Source organism: Protopterus annectens, chromosome 2.part0, assembly GCF_019279795.1.
Source record: "Protopterus annectens isolate FY-2018-M chromosome 2.part0, PAN1.0, whole genome shotgun sequence".
Classification (NCBI taxonomy): Eukaryota; Metazoa; Chordata; order Ceratodontiformes; family Protopteridae; genus Protopterus; species Protopterus annectens.
Window position 1 is genome coordinate 221,153,918 of NC_056728.1, and position 15,237 is coordinate 221,169,154.

General features: G+C 40.6%; 1 protein-coding gene across 1 annotated transcript in view; it reads right to left on the reverse strand.

Moving 5' to 3' along the window:
* Positions 1-15,237, reverse strand: part of BOLL (boule homolog, RNA binding protein) — a 2,224,369-nt gene that overhangs the window by 327,674 nt on the left and 1,881,458 nt on the right. The window contains exons 8-9 of the mRNA XM_044060305.1: positions 1,422-1,469; positions 1,194-1,322 (exon numbers count right to left, since the gene is read on the reverse strand). Of these exons, the coding sequence (XP_043916240.1) occupies positions 1,194-1,322; positions 1,422-1,469 (177 nt within the window). The remainder of the gene's footprint in view (positions 1-1,193; positions 1,323-1,421; positions 1,470-15,237) is intronic.

Sequence of the window (15,237 nt, forward strand, 5' to 3'; positions counted from 1 at the left end):
ATTGATTTGTCCAGATTTCCTGTGCTAAGAGGTTGAGAGGTATGTCTCTAACTATGAAACTCGGAGAAAACACACAAAATGCAATATATATATATATATATATATATATATATAGAGAGAGAGAGAGAGAGAGGGTTATAAAATAATAAACACTTTAATGGGATGAAACAGTATGTTATTATTACATTTTTCCACTACACTAATTGTATGTACTTTCCTGCTTTTCTGATGTAAAATGAAATCAATACCACACTTTTCTTAATTCAAGGTGTGTGCACAACTGTCTAACAATCAAACTACTGGACCAATTCATATCACTAGGCCTGGTGCTGGCAAGATTCAGAATGACTCCATACTGGTATGACAGCAAAGCAAACATGCTAGGATCCATATCCAAGGTATGTACAGTCCTTGATGGGGGTGGGGGTGGGGGGTCCTCTCCTATTCCTCAAGTCATCTGTTGATAACTGCTGTGAACTCAACCCCTTGTCAATTCAGAAGAAGCTTATGACTTATTAGAACAAAGAGAATGCTTACTGGTTAGGCTTAGCAGGAACAGGACATGAAAGATACTTTCATATCAGCCTCTGGAAAAGACACTGTCTACATCGGCCTTGTCGAGAAGTTGAGGTAGATTTTAGTATTTTTCTCTCTATCTTCTGTGTGTGGGTGTAAGTGCCAGTAGTCAAGCAGCGCTTCATACCACGTTTGCCTCCCAGGCAGTAAAGACAGTGTCTGGAAGGGTCCTAGCTCTTGACTTGTTGACTGCAGAAAACACGTCAAAAGCTTCAGTGTCTTGCTTATCAAATGCTGGAAATTCTCCAAGATTAACATTTGGAAAGCGATCAAAACTGTGTGAGAAGCAGTAAAAAACGATGCAGGGCCTGAGCTCATCCTTCTAGAGTGATGTATTATGTCATGCCACGTGCCAGCAAGACGTTTATGTGCTTTGAGTGCAGAAATGAGGCAAGAATAAAAAAAACATTCTGCTCTGGTCTTAGATGAAAAATCCCAAGTTATCCACTACAGAATGTTTCCAATGTCAGATCTATAAATCTTTCTACAAATCCCTCTACTCAATATATTGTCTTTGCATTCCGTATGATCTGCTTTAATCTTCATCAATGCAGTTCAATGTGAAGCATGACTTATTGCTAGAATACTTTTTTATATGTCTTTATTGTCCTCCATACCTCAGGTAATGAGCTCTCCATTACAGGGAAAGGAGAGAGCATGCATCCATTATCCTGTGCTATATCAGATGGTTGATATATCACCTCAGAAGGCTGTAGATACAGAAGCTGTGTTGAAGAAGCTGATGACTGAAATAACAAGCCAAATAAAAAGTAAAGTCATATTAACATGATAAGGCATAATGCAAGAAGCATTTATTAATCTGCAAAGAAAATGTTTAATGTTACCTGAGGTATACCCCACTGCCATTGCCCTGAAAGACACTGAGAAGGTGCCTGAAATGCAAAAACAAAACAAAAAAAAAAAAAAAAACAAATTATATCATGATAATGACAGTAATAATATTAATAACAATAACAATAACACTAATGCTACCAATAAGTTATTTGTTTCTTTGATTATAAATGTTTAGCCACATGGCCTAGAGGGATAAAGACATGACTACAGTCTAGGTGACTCAGGTTTTACTATCAGACTGGGCATTTTATGGAGTTGGCAGGGGAGGACCGGCACACTGACAGGTGGAAGCACAGTAAGCTACACACAGCCATACTTCCACAGGGGAGGAGAAATATTGCACTATATGTCTTGGGGACAAGCTTTTAGTGTATTAAGTCACTGCTTGTGACAGACTTCATTAGCAACTGTACAAAAGCCTGCACTAGAAGGGGAAGGCAATGTGGTCCCCACTGTGCTGCAGTTTGCTTGTCCTCCCACCCAGGGGTGTAATTTGGCAATACAAATGCCCTTACTATTGGAATGCCAGAAAGGGCACAAGCAACTCTCCTTGCTGACTTAATGACTGCTTCCCTGGATGGCTCTTGCCTCCATACTGTTCTAGGTTAATTCCTTAGTACGGAGGAACAGGCTACAAAGTCTCCAACAGCCATGCAGAATATTATATTCATAAAGTAGTAGAAAGTATTTTAAGAACTAAGCCAACACAAGAATGGAGAAAGGAGATTTTTGTTAATAGGAATGACTGTACTTAGGGATACAGAGAAAAGGGAAGAGGAGGCTGGAATTTATTGGAGAAAACAGGAAAATAAGCCAAGATATTGGAAGAAAATAGCTACAGAGGGAAAGTTAATAGAATAGGAACAGGCCAAGAAGACATTTAGACTGCCGGCTAGAAACTGCTTTCCCTATCAGGGATTGACATCAGAGTATAGGCAGAGAAAGGGATTGGGAATCCTAAGTGAAAGACCTGCTGTGGTAGAATTTTTTAGTTGACTCTAGAACAAAGGCTGCTATTAAAAAATGGTTGATTAGTGGGGTAAGTAAAATATTGCATGATAGCTATATGAATCAATCAGAGGAACTTAGAAAAGATTGGGGAAAAAGACTGGACAAGCAATGCAGAAGGAAACAATGGATGGACATATGTATGGCTCCCAAATATGCAACAAAGTCTAGAAAATTTAGGATTTTTGCTTGCAAATGTTCCATCTATTTTGCCCATTTTCATTTTTCCTCAACTGTTTGGTTTGGGTCCGAACCATGGATCCAACTTGACTGCTTTTTACAGCTTGTGGAACACTGAAAGCTCTCAAGCTCCTCTCTTACCCACAATGCACTAGTCCCCTACCATACCTCAGATCTTCCCTGTTGACTTTTAGCGAATATGAAAAGAACAAATATCGGTATCTGGAGCTCAAACAAAGGAACACTGGTTCCTCTAGCATCTTCTGATCCTTCTGGAAGTCAAATTGGTAGGAGGTTTGGAGGGAGGGAAACTGAAGAATGAAAATGGACAACACAGATGGAACGTCATGGTGAGTACATGACTTCTTTATCTGATGTTGTGATTTTCATTCACTCCTCAACTGTTGGGCAGAGTCCCCATCTACCTTAATCCCGGGAGGACTCTATGATTCCTAAACACTGCTAAGGTGGAGGCAGCTCTTTTCCTAGAGACCAGATCCAATCTGTAATGAGCAATAAAGGTATGAGAGTTGGCCAAAATTGCAGCTGCACAAATATCCAAGGATGATTTGGATAAAAACAGTGAAGAGGTTGCCATAGACCTGGTAGAATGAACTTTGAATGTTTTTGGCAAAGTCAAACCTGCGTTTTGATAAACAAATGAAATACAATCTGTTAAACATTTGGCTAAGGTCAGTTTGGTAACTGATTTAAACAATTTTGATTCTGAAAATTGGAAAAATAACTGATCTGATTTCCTGAAAACTTTTGTCCTATGTAAGTAAAAATGTAACTGTCTGGACATCAAGTAAACATAGCATATATTCTCCACTGTTTGAAAAATTTGGAAAGAAAACTGGAAGATTGATAGTTTGATTGATATTGGATTCTGACATCATCTTAGGAAGGAAGGATGGATCAGTTCGTAAAGATACCTTATCCCTATGAAAAATCAAATAAGGAGGATTAGAAGAAAAGTCATGAAATTCTGATATTCTTTTAGCAGATGAAATGGCCACTAAAAAGATAGTCTGCCACGTTAGAAATTTTAGTTCACATTTGGATACTGGGCCAAAGATTGCAAAACTAAACTGAAATCCCATGGGAGAGCTGGATGTTTAAGAGGGGATCTAAGAAGAAAGGTTCCTCCTGTAAATGCCTTGCAAAGTTTGAAAGATGCTAACGATGAATTGTTTACCCCAATGTGAAAGTTAGAAATGGCAGCTGGTTGCACTTTAACACCTGAAGAACTATCACCTTCGTCAAAGATTTTTGCTAAAAACTCTAGAACCTTAGACACTGGTGCTGAAAAAGGGTCAATGCCATTCTGCTGGATCCAAATAACAAAACATTTCCATTTCAATCTGTACATTTTTCTTCTAGAAGCTTTGTGGAAGGATAAAATAATATGGTGAACAGAGGAATAGAGCCTGGAGTGTCTTGCTATTAAACAAAGTGGAGAAATCATGCAGTTAATTTTAGGCATAACATGACTGGATCCTGGATTCACTCCTGTGCATTCAGCACATCGGCAATGAGCGCCCTTCAGCACTCATTGCTTCCATAGCAGGTATGGGTTTTATGGGATCGGGCTGTGAGCCCGATGCCCAACCTCCTCAGAGGGTGCACCACATGCTTGCATGCACACACTCAAACCTAGGGCCAATTTAGTGTCCAATCCACTAGTGCATGTCTTTGGAATATGGGAGGAAACCGGAGCATCTGGAGGAAATCCACACAAACTCAGGAAGGGGATGCAGACTCCACACAGAAGGCACCCCAGCCGAGAACTGAACCGAAGAACCTACTTCTGTGAGGCGACAGTGCTAACCACGACACCACTGCGCCATCCTAAGATGTCTGTCTGTACCACATTTGTCGGATGATGCAGTAGGACTGGAGCGGGCTCTAGAATTCAAGGGGGATGAAGGAGATGAGGCCAAAGAAAGGGGAGCCAAATTTGAAGAGGTCAATAAGGAGCAATGAGGATGACGGTGCTCTTCAATCAAGATGCTTTCTGAAGGGATTTGGGGATTAAAGGTGCTGGAGGAAAGGTGCAGAGAAGAGGGGGGTGGGCAATCGTGAAGAAGAGCATCTCTCAGTGATTTCCCCCTGTGGGGGATCAGGGCAAAGAACCTGCTGCACTTGTTGCTGAGGGGAGATGCAAAGAGGATGCAGCAAGGTCGGCCCCATTGACAGAATATCTTTTCCGCTACTTTCATGTGAGTGACCACTTATGATGCATTAGAATGGACCTACTTTATTTGTCTGGTACCACATTGCATTTCCCCGGAATATGCGCTGATATCAGAAATCGATTGTATGAGAGTGCCTACTGCTACGCTCTCAAAGCTTCTCGACACAGGGAGGTAAGATTTGGTTCCTCCTTGTTTGTTGATGTACCAAACTACTGACATGCTGCCCATTTGAATCGTAATGGTCCACAAAGGGAGAGTGTCTTGGAATGGCCTACAAAGCTAAGAGGACAGCTCTCATTTATAGGACACTGATAAACGTATTCGCCTCTTCAGGGAACCATGTGCCTTGGACAGTCTTTCCCAAAAAGTGCCCCCCCCTTGATCTGGGAAGTGTCCGTGGTAACTATGGCCTTGGGCTGTTGGAAAGTGAATCCACCAAAGGAGGTAATTTTTGCAAGCTTGAGTTATCTTGATTTGGATGGATAAGGGTTGATGCAGAATGGACCACTGAGTTGCTAGGGTCCACTGAAGAATTCTAATGAGGTATCTTGCTAACGGAACCAAAACTGTAGTAGAAGACATTGACCCCAAAGCTTGAAGAATCAATTGGGCTGAAAGAGAGGAATTTTGAGTGATCTTTCTGACACGGAATCATATCGTTTATACCCTTGGTAAGGGAAGGGAAGCTGTCAAGGATACTGTGTTGAACAAAGCAGTGACAATGTCAGGGATGACTCTAACACCTTGGATCTGTCGCCAGTGCTACAGCATCAAAAGTCATCCAGCTGAGACGTGCTTGGAGCTGGTGCACTCAGAGATGGTACAGAAGTACAAGATATAATGATATTTGGTCCAATAAGGACAGATTTCAGATTCATGGATCCAACTTCTCCAAATACAAAGGTTGGATCAGAAAAGCAGACAAAATAGGTAGGGCAGTATTAATGCAGATCTCTGGACCTGATGGGGTAGGAGCCGGAAGAACCCCCATTTGAATTTGCATTGAGAGAAATTTCCTCATCATAGGTTCATAGGTAGGTACTAGGCTATTGGCCCTAGGGCCTATACAAGCCTAGCCAAAAATGTACCCTAGCTTTCGCCACCCAAAAAAAAATATTTTCCTGTGCTCCTGTCAAGCAGAACCACAGAAGTGATCCCCGGGGTGAATTTCCTATTACCCATCCAATCATCAAGATTTTTCTTGAAGAGTGCTAATGAGGAGCTCTGTTTGACATAGATAGGTAGTCTGTTCCAGAGTATGGGAAGTCTCTGGGACAGGAATCTATCCCTCCAGCATGTTCTGTTTATTGTGGTGACAAGGTTTAGGTCCCTAGAGCGTGTAGCTCGGAGGGATTGGGATTTCTTTAAGTGGAGCATGTCCAACAGCTCTGGGTTTGACATAGCTTTGTATTTTAGGCAGAGATTGCCTCTGAGTAGGCGATATGCGACGGAGTAAAGCTGGAGTTTTTTGAGTCAGTCTGCGTAGGGCATCTGTTTGAGGCCAATAATCCTCTTTATGAGGTATTTTTGTGGCCTTTCCAGTTGTTGTAGATGTCTTGTGAGGTACATACCAAAAGGGGCGTTGTACTCTATAATGGGTCTAATGAGTGATGAGTAGAGGGGAACAATGACCTCTTTTTTTCTGGATGAGAAACCTTTTGTGATGAGGTGTGCCACGTAGAAGGATTTCCTGACCACTTTGGCAATGTGATCATCAAAGGAGAGACTACTGTCCACCTGTGTCCCAAGGTCTCTTATCACACTTTCGGTGTTAAGCAGACTACCGCTTATGCAGTAGTTCATGGGTACAGAATTTTTACCAAAGGGGATGACAATGCACTTTTTGGCATTGAGTGTGAGACCATGTCTTTGAGACCAGGCATCTGTCTCAGTGAGGCCTTTTTGTAGGATGTCCACATCGTTAGCAGTTTCAATTATGGCTCCTAGTTTGCAGTCATCTGCGAATTTAGTTAGCCAAAGACCTTCTCTGTTAGCCTGTACTTCATAGAAGTAGATACCAAACAGGAAGGGACCCAGGACTGAACCCTGTGGTACTCCACTTGTCACTGGTCTGAAGTCTGATTTGGAGTCTGCTAATTTCACAGTGTGGGTTCTTTCAGTAAGCCAGTTGGCAACCCATCTTGTGACATAGGGATTTATACCTAGTTTAGTGAGTTTATCTATAATTCCAGAATGGGGGATGGTGTTGAATGCCTTGGCAAGATCTAGATAGGCTGTTTGAACCACCTTACCCTCATCCATGGCCTTGGTGACTACTTCAAAGAAGTCTATCAGGTTTAGGAGACATGATCTGCCTTTTACAAACCCAAACTGTGTGGGGTCCAGGGTTTGGAGATCTCCAATGTCTTTGTTTATGAGTTCCAGGATGATATGTTCCATGGCCTTGCAGATGAGGCTCGTCAGGCTAATGGGCGGTAGTTCCCGGGGTCTGTTGTGGCCCCCCCTTTGTGGAGTGGGATAACTGTTGCGGTGCGGCATTCAATGGGCACAAAGCCTGAGGTGAGGCTATGACTGAACATGGTACTTAGGTGGGGTGCCAGTTCATTCTGTAGTTCATGTAGAAGGCAGCCTGGGATGTTGTCAGGTCCCATGGATGCTGTGTTCTTGGCTTTGGAGAGTGAAGTTTCTACCTGTGCAGCCGTGATTACAGGAACTTTGCATTCTTCCGGTATAAAGATGGGCCCTTTAGGGGGTGAGAGGGGGGTAAAGTTAGCACTGAACCTATCTGCCAGGATGTTGGCAATATCAGTTGGTTCTGTATATTTAGTGTCATTGTGCTGTAACTCAGAGCAGATCTGAGTGTTGCCATTGAGATTTTAACATAGCTATAGAATGCTTTGTGGTTGTCTTTAGAATCACTGGCAATTTTGTTTTCATAACTAGCTTTGGAGGATTTTATGAGGGATCTCAGCTTCTTACTGAGGCTGACCAGGGAGTTCCTCCAATCGTGGGATTTTACTCTTTTTTGCAACAGTTTCTTTCTTCTGTTGTAGAGTTTGTTTATGGCAGAAGACCACCAGATTGGCTTCCTTTTTTTGGAGGATAGCATCTTGGTTCTGTTAGGGATAGCACGATCCACGCACTCATGTAAGTGCTTATAAAGTGCATTTGTGTAGGATTCAGCCGTCGTACCTCTATTGTCCATCTGCATGGGTGCCATGAAGTTTGCCACTTCTGTCTTAGGAAGCGTGAAGTTGGCTTTGGAGAAATTTTTTACGGTTGCTTTCCTAATGGAGGGTGGGAGCGGGATGTGGATGTCTAGGGTGATTAGCTTGTGGTCGGATCTGACCAATGAGGAGCTGACCTTTGGTGTGGAACACCGGTCACCCATGTTGGTGATGACCAGGTATAGGATATTGCTGCCTCTAGTAGGGGTGTGGATAAGTTGATCCAAAGCGTTGGAATTGATGATTTCCAGAAAACGTTGAGCAAAAGAGTTGGTACATGAGTAGTTTTCCCAGTTAATGGTAGGGTAGTTGAAATCACCCATTATTAGAGTGTTGGGTTGTACCTTAATATTTTCCAGTGTATCAAGAAAAGAGGAGTGGGAATCCTGGGGCATGGTGGGGGGTCTGTAGCAAGCTACAATCTGGATTGCGGTTTTGCCCAGAGTTAGTTGAACTTGGATAATCTCGGATGCATCATGCTGAGCAACTAGCTTGGAGGTGTGGATATCCCTAATGAATATGGACACGCCTCCACCTTTAGTGTTTCGGTCTGGGTTTGGTGGCCGAAAGGTGTGGTATGAATTATAGCCTGGTAATGCAGGGGTGCTCTCTGGAGCTTTGAACCAGGTCTCTGTCACTGCACAGATGTCAATGTTTTCGAGTGAGTTCATTTTGAGGTTTAGACTTCTAGCATTGAGTAGCATTACCCTCAGATTTTGCTTGCTTGTACCTGTTACGGTGGTGAATTTGTCATTTGAACCATGCCTAAAAAAGGCACTATAAGGGTGGCAAGAGCATTTGCCAGTATCCGGAATCTGAAGGGCGACAGGTGCAAGGCCATCTCTGGCAAAGCAGTGTGGTCTGTCGATCATGTCATCCCAGGCAGACAGATACTGGATTCCCTTAGAATGAATCATCCTATGTACATCTGCTTCGGTCAAACTTATGGAAGACTGACAAGATGAAGCAATGGATGAGGTCCTGGAGTGGTGGCGGCTCACCAGGAAAGGAGATGAGAAACGAGTGGTTATTGGATCCAGAGAGTGAGGAGACCGGATCCGAGGAGCTCCATTTTTATGCTTTTTTGGATCTGACAAGGTCAGAGCTGACGTTTTAGACTTTGGATATGAAGAAATTTGATAAGAGGTTTTAGACTTCAGATCCAATGATTTAGTTATTTTCAAATGCGGCTCTGAACTTGGAACAGAAGAGCCTGTCTGGTCCAAATGACATTTTTTAGCCTCCTTCTTATTGCCCTTCTTGGGGGTTTGAGTCCCAGATGATGATGGCATTAATCCCCTTAATATTAATTTATTCTTCTGGTTGATAAGGGCCCTTGGATAAAAGCCCTTACATACCTCACACATAGAATTTAAATGGGCCGGGCCTAAGCAATACACACATAACTCGTGTGCATCAGACAATGTGATCTTATGGCTGCAAGTCTTACATTTTTTAAAAACCCAAAGGTTTTTCTGACATTGCTACTTAATAGTCCAGTAAAGGGGAAACAAAAAAGATAAGGAAAGAGAATTTTTTTTAAAAATGTAATTAACTAAAAGAAAATACCAGTGATGGTAATTAACAGAGAAATACCTAAAAAGCTAAAAGAAAGAAAAGGATTACCAACAATGATAATTAAGGGAATATACACTAAAAAAGTGTAACAAGGGCAAAAGAGGATAAGCTAAAGGGATGAGAAAGGTTCTATCAGGTAGAAAATTCAAATATAGAAGATTATAAAGAATACATTTTTAAATGACTCACTAAACACAAGAAATACTCAGGAGCTAACAGTGACCAACGTCAGAACGGGTAAGTGGCAAATGAGATCTGAGGTGTGGGAGAGGACTATTGCATTATGGGCAAAAGAGCAGCTCGAGGGTTTTCAGTGCTCCACGAGCTGTAAAAAGCGGCCGAGTCAGATTTGAGGGTCAGATCCGAACCCAAAAGGTGAGGAATGAATGCAAACAACAATATCAGCTTACTCTGTTGAATGCTTTCACTGTATCAAGACTCACCAACAACAGCGGTATTTTCTTATATTCTGCTTCTCTTTGGATTATCATTGTTCTGTTAATGTTGTCGGATGTTTGACTTCCTTCCACAAAACTACACTGAGCTATATCTATCAATTTTGCCAACACCTTTGCCATTCTTTTAGCTATAAACACATTATAATCATGGTTTAAAATTGAAATGAGGCTATATAAAGCTGGGTCTGATGGGTCTTTACCGTCTTTAAGTATTGCAACCACAACAGCTTTCTTCCAGGATGTTGGTGCTTCTCTCCCCTTTTAAAATACTGTTAAAACCTTAGCAGAACACAGCAGGAGACAGTCAAAATATATATCATAAAATTGGCGGTAAAAAATTACAATAATGCTATTAAAACTCTGTTTACTGTTAAAACCTTACCAATCTGTATCACTTTCTTCTCTCCTAGCTTACAAACTTCCACAAGAATACCATCTATTCCTGGAGGCTTACCTGCAGGTTGATTATACATCACCATTTTTATCTCATCTCCTCCTATTTTAGCTGTCAGTTGTTGAACCTCATCTACCACAAACCTTGCCATACTTAAGTCTTACACAAATTTGCATTTTTTTTTTTTTGATTTCTACATTCCTCTGCTTTATATGAATTTTTGTTTTATTTATTTATTTAACATTTGCTGACTGGGAAAGTCCGACTAGGAACAGAGACTATTTTCAGTGGAGGTCCGAGAAGAAATGCTTTAGACATGTCTTTGGAATGTGGGAGGAAACCGGAACACCCGGAGGAAACCCATGAGAATGCAGGGAGGACATGCAGACTCCGCACAGAAGGTACTCTAGCCAAGAATCGAACCGGAGAACCTCTTACTGTGAGGCGACAATGTTAGCCTCTGCACCACTGTGCCGCCCAAATTTCCGAAATATCTCTAATACCTTTACAGGATCTCTGGTTATTTTTCTTCTTACAGCTTCTGTATGTTTGAAAACAACCTCTTTCAACTTTCTGTTGCCTAAGTCGTTATGCTAAGAATTTTTGTGCCCTAGAGTTATTAGCAAAAAAAAAAAAATGTTGCTTAACACCAATATTTCTAAACATATGCAGATTATCCAGATACTCCCTTATTTTCTCTTTAGCACTCTGTAGTTGTGCCTCTTCTTGTTCTCTGAGATTCCCCTTATTTTGCAATACTTTAACCTTTGTCAGCCACTCTAAATAATTCTCATTACTTTTTAACCATAACTCTTGTTCTTCCCTTTCTATCCTATTTTTAAACCCCTCTTTCATTTTATTGTACTCACTAGCTAAAACTTCTGAAGAAATTTCCATCTGCCCTCAATCTTTACTGTTACAGGAAGTGCAACTTACAAAACTGAACAATTGTCATCATTCCCACTAGCCATTTGACTATGTTGGGTTTATTACCAAAGTCTATTCAAGCTGAGATGAGGAAGGATAAGAATTCAGGTGCCCCTGGAGAATTGTTCTTAAAAAAAAAAAAACAGTCCTGGACCTGGAGAAGGAATTCAGTTTGTAACACTTTGTAAAAGTATGTACAGAGGACTATGCTGCTGCCTCTAGAATACTTCTAGAGTCCACACCTTTCCTATATGCCATCAAAGAAGTCAATGCTCTAGTAGAATGTACCTTGATACTGCCTGAAATGAATCTACCATAGTGGGTAAAACAAAAGGCAATGGCTGAGGACAACTATCTAAAAATAGATGTTTTTCCTCCCACGGGGTTGTCCTTTCTTTGTCCCATCATAAGAAATAAACCGTTGATCCTCTTTTTTTGAGGAATTACTTCTGTCAAGTTATTACCTGATCTGCCTATGTATGTCAAGAGTATAGAGAATCCTTTCTTCCAGTTTCTGATAATCTGGATAGAATACTAGGAGACTGATGGCTTGATTTAAAGGAAACTCTGAAGCAACTCTGGACATAAATGAGGGACTTGTTCTTAATGTGACCCTATCTATACTGAAGACCAGATAGGGTTCACTCACCACGATAACTTGCAACTCAAATACTCTTCCTGCAGATCTCAGAGCAATAAGGAGACAATCTTCCATGTAATGAACCTTACGTCTACCTGATGAGCAGGTTCAACTGGAAACACAGTTAAATTCTTCCAGCAAAAAATTAAGATTACAGGAGGGAACCACCTGTTTTCAATGAGGTCTAAGATGCAAAACCCGCTTGAGAAACTGTTTTAACAAAAACAGAGATAGAAGGCCAGGACATATGGCCACACTGAAATAGATGCAAAATGTGCCTTAACATGGGAATAATAAAAAAACAGAAATTTCAGAACCAATGGTACATAATCCCCTGAGGGGACCTTGGTTATTGGTTAGGCACCAACTAGAAAATGTTTTCCAGCTATCAATATAGGATTTTCTAGTAGCAGGCTGCACATCCTCATGAAAGAGGTGCCTAAAAGGTATCAAAATTAAATCATCAGGACAGTTAGCTGAAGTTGTTTAAGGCTCGGGTGTATCAAACTCTCCTTTACTTGTATGAGTAGGTCCAGTTGTCAGGAAACTTGTGGTAACTGTTCTTGGTCAGTTCAGTAAGAAGGGAGAACCAATGTTGCCTGGGACCAACACAATAAGGATAATCCAGTTCACATTTTCAAGTACATGATAAATGACCAGGTGAAACTGGACATCAGGGTAGGGTTTAACCCACTTACCCTGCAGAAGAAGGAGATGACCTGGTAGATGGTGCTTGAAGCTTGGCCGGGACTTAATGAATACATCTCAGTTACATGTATACTTAAATTGAAATCTTTAACAAGATGAAATAATGGGGGTGAATTATTATTATTATTTACTATTATTTACTATCATATATATATATATATATATATATATATATATATATATATATATATATATATACATACACATACATGTATGTATATATATATATATATATATAGTCAAGTACTTTAATTAGGTAGATATTTTATACATATATACTGCTTTTTATGAGCTTAAGTATTATGAAGGTACTAATAAGGATTTTTAAATACAAACATTAATATACTATGGTTATTTTTTGTTGTTGGATTTTTTTAGGATATTCCATGTGATAGTAAAAATATGAAAAAATATGAAAACACATGAAAAGGAATAGCTGACGGATGCCTGTTCCAGTTAGTTAGAATGTGCTTTTTTTTCTTATTTTATTTTATATGAACAAGACACTGCTTTGTTATAAAACAATTATATAATTGTTATTATTGTTGGTGTTATTAGGAGGATAGGTGATGTACAACATATTAGCTTGTATGTTTTTTCAAAAATGGTTAATATAGTACCTACCCTCTAAATAAATTAAAAATATTAAATTAAAGGGGTTTTAAGACTAATTTCACAAGAAAATATACTCACCAGGAACACCTAGAAAACAACCAACCTCGGCTGTAGCCAAAAAAGATCTGGAGGTAATCCCCGCCTCTAGCATTGTGGGATATATGGGAGCCTGAGCCGGGCGGTAACCAACTCTCAGCTTTTTAGAGTGAGAGTCGGAGCGAGGCTCCTTCAACCCATCCAGCAAGAATGAAGGCGAGATAGACAACTTAACATCTATTGTTTCGACTGTATATAAGTACACTGCTAGTTCTATGTGAATGAAATACTCCTGTCTTTTTAAAAATGTAAGTGGAATCTGTGTGTGTGCGTGTGTGTGGGGGTTACTTGAATGGTTTAATCCATAACTATTTAAGTTTGGCTTTGGAGTGTTTTTTATTCTGATGAAGCCGTGATTGGACGACAAAAGTTCTTAATGGTGTGTTTTAATATTTAAAATAAATGTGGATTTGTGTTCCGGACAGTCTGTCACCTTTTATGTTTTGGGGACAAAAGGGAGCCACCACTTTTAGTGAGTCCTGCTGAATCTTCAGAATTACCCTGGATATCAATAGAAAGTGTGGAAATGCATAATATTCCTGACTATGGTAATGAAAATGCATCTGTTTTCCATGCTTGCTTACAAGGAGCCCTAGTGCAGAAAGTGGTGTTCCCACAATTAGATAAAATTCTGGAAGACGCTCTCATTTAAGTTCCATCATGAGGCATGTCCAGTTCAGCCTGTCTGCCACTACATTTTGCAGTCACAGAATTTAAGACACTTGGAGGGTTAAGGAGCAATGTAGAGCTATCTCTCAAGCCACCACAGCCAGCACAGAGGGCATGACCTGGTGCCCCCCCCTGTTTATGTACAACACTGTGCTATTATCTATAACCATCTGAAGAGGTCCCGAGGATCATAGATGTTGAAGATATTTTAAGGCATGGACCACAGCCAAGATCTCTTTGACATCTTTGTGCTTTAGTCTATTTGAAGATACACAGGCTTTGCACCTTTACCCCAACAGAAACTGCTCCCAAAACCAAATCTGTGGTTACAGAATGACTTGTCATCTGAGGACAAAAGGAGAGACCTGGATTTATGGCCATTTTCTGTCTCCACCGGTGCAGCTCCTTTCTGACAAAGCCCAGAACTGGAATCTGAGATTACCAAAGATGCAAATGCTGGTTCAGTGTGTGTGTGTGTGTGTGTGTGTGTGTGTTTTCCACCTTTTTTTAGAAATCACTGAATGTTTCACATGTGTAACCAGGTGAGAAGAATCCTGAGAATCAAGAAGCCATGAACCCTAGGGTCATGTGAAACTCTCTACCACAAGTCTGAGACTGATTGAAGAAGCCTAGGAAAGTTTTAAGTCAACAGCCCACTTTCTCCTGTGTAAGAAAAGCACTTTTGCTGGCAGGTGTCTTGAAGGCAGCCCAGAAGCCAAGTTCTGTGTGAAGGAGTCAAAGTGGATTTTTGAACAGTTATATAGTATCCTAGACTGGTCAGAAGATATGAAACCCATGTTAGAAATAAGACTTCATAACAATATGTAAGTCATCTAAATAAATATGTGAATGCCATGCAGTGTGTAATGAGCTATCACTCCGCAAACACCTTAGAAGGTGTAGACAACCTAAAAGCTAATACAGAAAACTGATAATGTAACACAGAATCAGAGAATCTGAGAAATTTCCTCGTGGGGATACGATGATAAGCATCTTTTATACAGAAAGTTAAACATATGGGATGGATGAGAGGTAACAGATTCTGATGGGTCAGCATTTTGAATTTTGGTACTTTTGCAAACAGACTGAGAATGGAAAGATCTAGTATGAGTCTCCAGGAAAACTATTTCTTTGGAACCAGAAACAT